This window comes from Vicia villosa, linkage group LG6, assembly GCF_029867415.1.
Source record: "Vicia villosa cultivar HV-30 ecotype Madison, WI linkage group LG6, Vvil1.0, whole genome shotgun sequence".
NCBI classification, from domain to species: Eukaryota; Viridiplantae; Streptophyta; class Magnoliopsida; order Fabales; family Fabaceae; genus Vicia; species Vicia villosa.
The window spans coordinates 160,160,127-160,164,735 of NC_081185.1; the positions used below are offsets into that span (position 1 = coordinate 160,160,127).

Consider the following 4,609-nt stretch of genomic DNA (forward strand, 5'->3'; position numbering starts at 1 on the left):
ATAACTCTTTTAGACTTAGGAGCATAACTTGGAGGCTCATCTTCAAAAACATGTGTATCTCAGACGTACAACTATTTCTCATGTTTGAGGACAATCTTCAAGTTTCAGTGTCAATTTATAAAATTTGTCTTAGACAAACTTTGTCAATGATCGATATCAAAATGCTGATTGAAGTGTTTGTCGACATGATAATATACATTTCAAAAATAGTGAAGATATAAGTATCCTTAAAAACATATTCAATTAGATATTTAATTAAATATTCTTCCACTATTTTACTCAAATCAACTTACCCTTAACATTTAATTAAAAAACTCTCGTTAAAAGATTTTTTTAGCCGATCAAGATCTATATTTCTCTTTTATTTTAAACTAGCGATAGACTGGTTATACAAAATTCAATTATTTAAATAGCAATTCCTTAAGATGTATCAAACAGTAAGACATATTTTCGAGCTTATAGCTTATGTCTTATGTCTTATAAGCTCATATGATAATTTAGACCTGTTTGGTAACGGTTTTTTCATCACTAACTTATAGCTTATTTTACTAGCTTATAGCTTATTTTCCAGACGCTATTTCAAATAGCGATTTAGCTTATGTCTTATAACTTATTATTTTATCTTCCTTTTTTATCCATATTATTTTAATTAAAATCCATTTTTAACCCTTATAATTTATTTTAATTTAAAAATAATAATTATATATTAAATATCTTTTATGTCATTTTACATTTATAAGTTTATTGAACCGCTAATTTTACCAAACACTTCAATTAACTCATAAGCTATCGGTCTCATCCATCTGCTATAAGCTATCAGCCATCAGTCATAAGCTATAAGTTATCAGCTAACTTATCAGTCAACCACTATTTTTACCAAACAGACCCTATGTGTGTTTATTAGATGTAATTAAATAGTGAAGTGTTTTCATTTAAGTGGATTTTCATAAATTACATATATAATGAATCATAATAATTTGTTTTAAAATAAATTTACACATGCATCTGAGTTCTTAACAAAGTTATTTCTATATGAAACAATAGTCCTTTGTTTTTATTCTTAAATCATTTGAAAAAACTTTACATAATCAATATTGAGAAGCATTTATTAGATGTTCAAAACATTCTTATTTCCACAAAACACAATATTTGTTTGACATAAAATAGCATCAAAATTTCTTATTCCATCAATCATAATACAATATTTGAAATAATAAAGAATTTCTATCTATGCTTAATCAGAGATTTTTAGTTTGAACGCAGCTTTGATATGCAGAAGTATTATTTTTTTAAAGAAGAATTCTTCTATCAGTTATGATACTTCTCACTTTGAGATATTAATCGTTGTAATTACACGGAGAAGATATCCGATTTTTACCCAATAAATCATAAGTACAAGGATTAACCTTTATTCCAGTAAACTTCTTTTTATGTTTTTCTTTTCTTTCTCCTCCTATGAATTTGTTGATAATTTTATAGTTCATAAGTCATTCCCACTTTGACCATTCGTTGTTGAGGAATATCAAATATTCTTTCACTCTCCCTCAAGTTTTTCTTCAAAAAATTGTAAGAATAATCAATCAAAAACCTCCTCCACATGCCAGCTCCTTTCCTAGCAACCACCTCATTTTCACCCATCAAGTGAACAACACCAGCCCTGGCTGCTTGTTCAATTATATCAATCTCTTTCTGAGCTGCCTCTTGTACTTTAGCTTCATCATCACTATCTTGTCGAGAACAATAATTTTCATTAACAATAAACTCCTTTAACCTGTCAAGCATTAGCTTCTCGAAAGGCTCTTGCTCGTTGCGGGCATCTGTGTATCCATATCTAACTACGCATCGGAATACATTGAGCTCTTTAGGCTGTACTCGGCGAAAGAGAAACCTTTCTTCTTTTGCGACTTTACTTATAGGCAAAGATTTGATACAAACAAAGACAAGTACAGAGTGAAGTGCGGGTACATTCGCAACAAAATGCCTGAAAATTGGTGGAATGCCTTGAACAAGCTCTGAGTAAAACATTCCAAGACCAGGTAATCGACTTAAACTTGTGTCACAAGCAATCTCTCTGAGTTTCTCTTGAGAAATCTTGTGGTCGTGTTCGTAACAGTATTTCTTCCGAAACACGTTGTTCCAAACAAACATGATGAACATTAGAAAGAAGGCAAATGCAAGAGGAAGATAACCTCCTTGATCAAATTTGTATAAAACTGAACTTAAATAAATAAGCTCCACTGAACCAATGATGAGAGCGTAGGCGATGACCAGTACTATGTGAGTGTTCCATATCAAGACCATGATTAGTATGAGAAAAGCAGATGTTAGTGCCATCACAAACACCACTGCTATCCCTGCATTGTACAAATGTATCCATTCATAATCAGAATCTTCATTGTTTCATAATAGATCATGTAATTTGCAAGAGAATTAGGAGTTAGTTACCATAGGCATTGCCAATTTGTGTTGTGTTTTTAAAACCAACAGTGATGGCAATACAAGCAATCATGAGGATGTAATTAACCTCTGGAATATAAACTTGTCCTTCATACTTCTCTGATGTATGCACAATCTGCACGCGAGGGAAACATCCCAATGATAGAGACTGTTGGATTATAGAAAAAGTCCCTGAGATCATGGCTTGAGAAGCTATAATCGCTGCCAAAACAGCGACCACAAACATTGGCCAATACATAGAGGCTGCATGCAACACGCGAAAACCTTCATCGGTTAGAGGCTGTAACACTGATTTTAGACTATGTTGATGATTTTAACTTGGAATTACCTGGTATGGACTTATAGAATGTGGCACTAACAAGATCATTGTTTTTGCGAAGAAATGCGGCTTGTCCAGCATAAGCCAAAATGAGAGAAGGATAAGTAACACAACACATACTTATTTGGATAGACCGAACTGAGAAATGTCCAACATCAGCAAATAATGCTTCAGCTCCTGCACAAATGAAATACTTGACAGCTGACATCAAATCTAGATTCTAGAGATGTTTAAACTGATTCTTATGATATGAATATGATTATGAACCTGTTGTGCAGAGGACAATGCCACCAAGAGAAATCCAAGCATCTGTTTTATTCCTGGCGAAATAATCTACTATGTATTTTGGATTTAACGCTTTTATAACTAATGGATCATGCTTGATGAAATTGTACAGGCCAATACAGGCAATGAGAGCAAACCATATACAGATTATGGGAGCGAAACTGTAACCTACTTTATCAGTTCCAAATCTCTGAACCATGAAAAGACCAATCAAGATTATCACTGATATCAGCACAATTTGATCTGCATTCGCGCAAGTAACAGAAACAAAAATCATTGATTAAAAACTATCTTAATCCATAACCTGAACCTAAATCCTAAATCATAAATCAAGAGCACCTACTCTCAGTTATACTGCTAGCAGCTTCCTTGATCCCTCCCACGGCGGATAATACTGTAACAAATTGAAGAACATTATGTGTGTTTGTAGCATGCAGATATCAATATTCGATAATATTTGTGACAATACTAACCAGATATACAAGGGGTGAGAACACCGTCGCCGATAACCATGGAAGTTCCCAGCAAAGTAGCAGATAAGAGGAAGATCTTCATAAAGTGACTGCTCTCAAGCATAATTTTAAGCTTCGACGCTCTCATTTCACGGCGGTTTGGCAATTTCAGCTGGTAATTAGACACCTCTGTGTCCTCTATTTGTTTATTCGGAAGAAGTCCCACTTTGGCGTAACGGCATACCAGAGAATACAAAGCAAACGTTCCACCTAACAAATTAATCACTAGTTAGTGAAAATGCTCAAAAACTTTTATATTATCACAAAAATTTAAGTACTAAATTACTAATTACCATCGCCGTTATCCGTTGCCCTTAGCACGAAGAACACATACTTGAGAAAAGGAATGAGAGTGAGCGTGTAAAAGATTAAAGAGAAAACACCCAAGATATCATCGTTGTCCTTTATACCCTCAGGGAAGACGCTTGAAAACACATACAACGGTGAGGTTCCAATGTCTCCGTAAACTATTCCGAGACTTTGAAACGCCAGTTGTAGCATTAAGGCAGTTGATTCTCCCTGCTCAATCATGAATAAATAATTTGATCATAAAAGTTGCAATTTACCATGCATTACCATGCATGCATGCACATGCATGCATGCATGCATACATCTAGTTATATTATTATTATTACTACTAATTATAACTCACTACTTACTTTCGGGTCACGCGCGTGAGCCGGGGTTCGAGCTTCCAATTCAAGAGAATCATTTCTCTTATACTTTCTGGATTGTGTCTTTTCTACAGTGTCCATGTTCACAACTACCGCGTCTTCTTCTACACCCATTTTGAAGAAGGTGCAATCTGTTGTTACCGTATGAATGAATGTGCAAGCAAATTATATATGAACGCGATAGGAGAGGTTCTTTAATATTAAGAAATGAAATGCAAGTAAGAATGTGATGTGAGAAGGGTGGGAAAAAGTTTGTATTTTGGTTTGGGTTATATGCTAGTGTTTGATTAGTTAGTTAGAAGAGAAAAATGAGGATGAATTTGTTTTGAAAGATGGGAGTGATGGTTTTCCATAAAGTAAGG

At 34.0% G+C, this 4,609-nt stretch overlaps 1 protein-coding gene across 1 annotated transcript; it reads right to left on the reverse strand.

Annotated features, from left to right (window-relative positions):
* Positions 1–1,386: 1,386 nt before the first annotated feature.
* On the reverse strand, positions 1,387–4,361 carry LOC131615163 (potassium transporter 5-like). Its single transcript, XM_058886653.1, has 8 exons — positions 4,233–4,361; positions 3,867–4,092; positions 3,535–3,783; positions 3,405–3,455; positions 3,044–3,304; positions 2,786–2,953; positions 2,446–2,700; positions 1,387–2,354 (listed from the first exon to the last, which is right to left on the reverse strand). Exons 1-8 carry the CDS (start codon positions 4,359–4,361, stop codon positions 1,474–1,476), a joined length of 2,220 nt encoding a protein of 739 aa, XP_058742636.1. The 3' UTR covers positions 1,387–1,473.
* Between the last annotated feature and the right edge of the window lie 248 nt (positions 4,362–4,609).

Excerpts from the sequence above, each read along its gene's own strand:
- LOC131615163 (XM_058886653.1), bottom strand. The coding sequence starts at position 4,361 with ATGGGTGTAGAAGAAGACGCGGTAGTTGTGAACATGGACACTGTAGAA. Across the intron at positions 2,954-3,043 it reads CATTGTCCTCTGCACAACAG|GAGCTGAAGCATTATTTGCT; the intron begins GTTCATAATCAT and ends TCATTTGTGCAG. Across the intron at positions 2,701-2,785 it reads ATTCTATAAGTCCATACCAG|CCTCTATGTATTGGCCAATG; the intron begins GTAATTCCAAGT and ends TGTTGCATGCAG.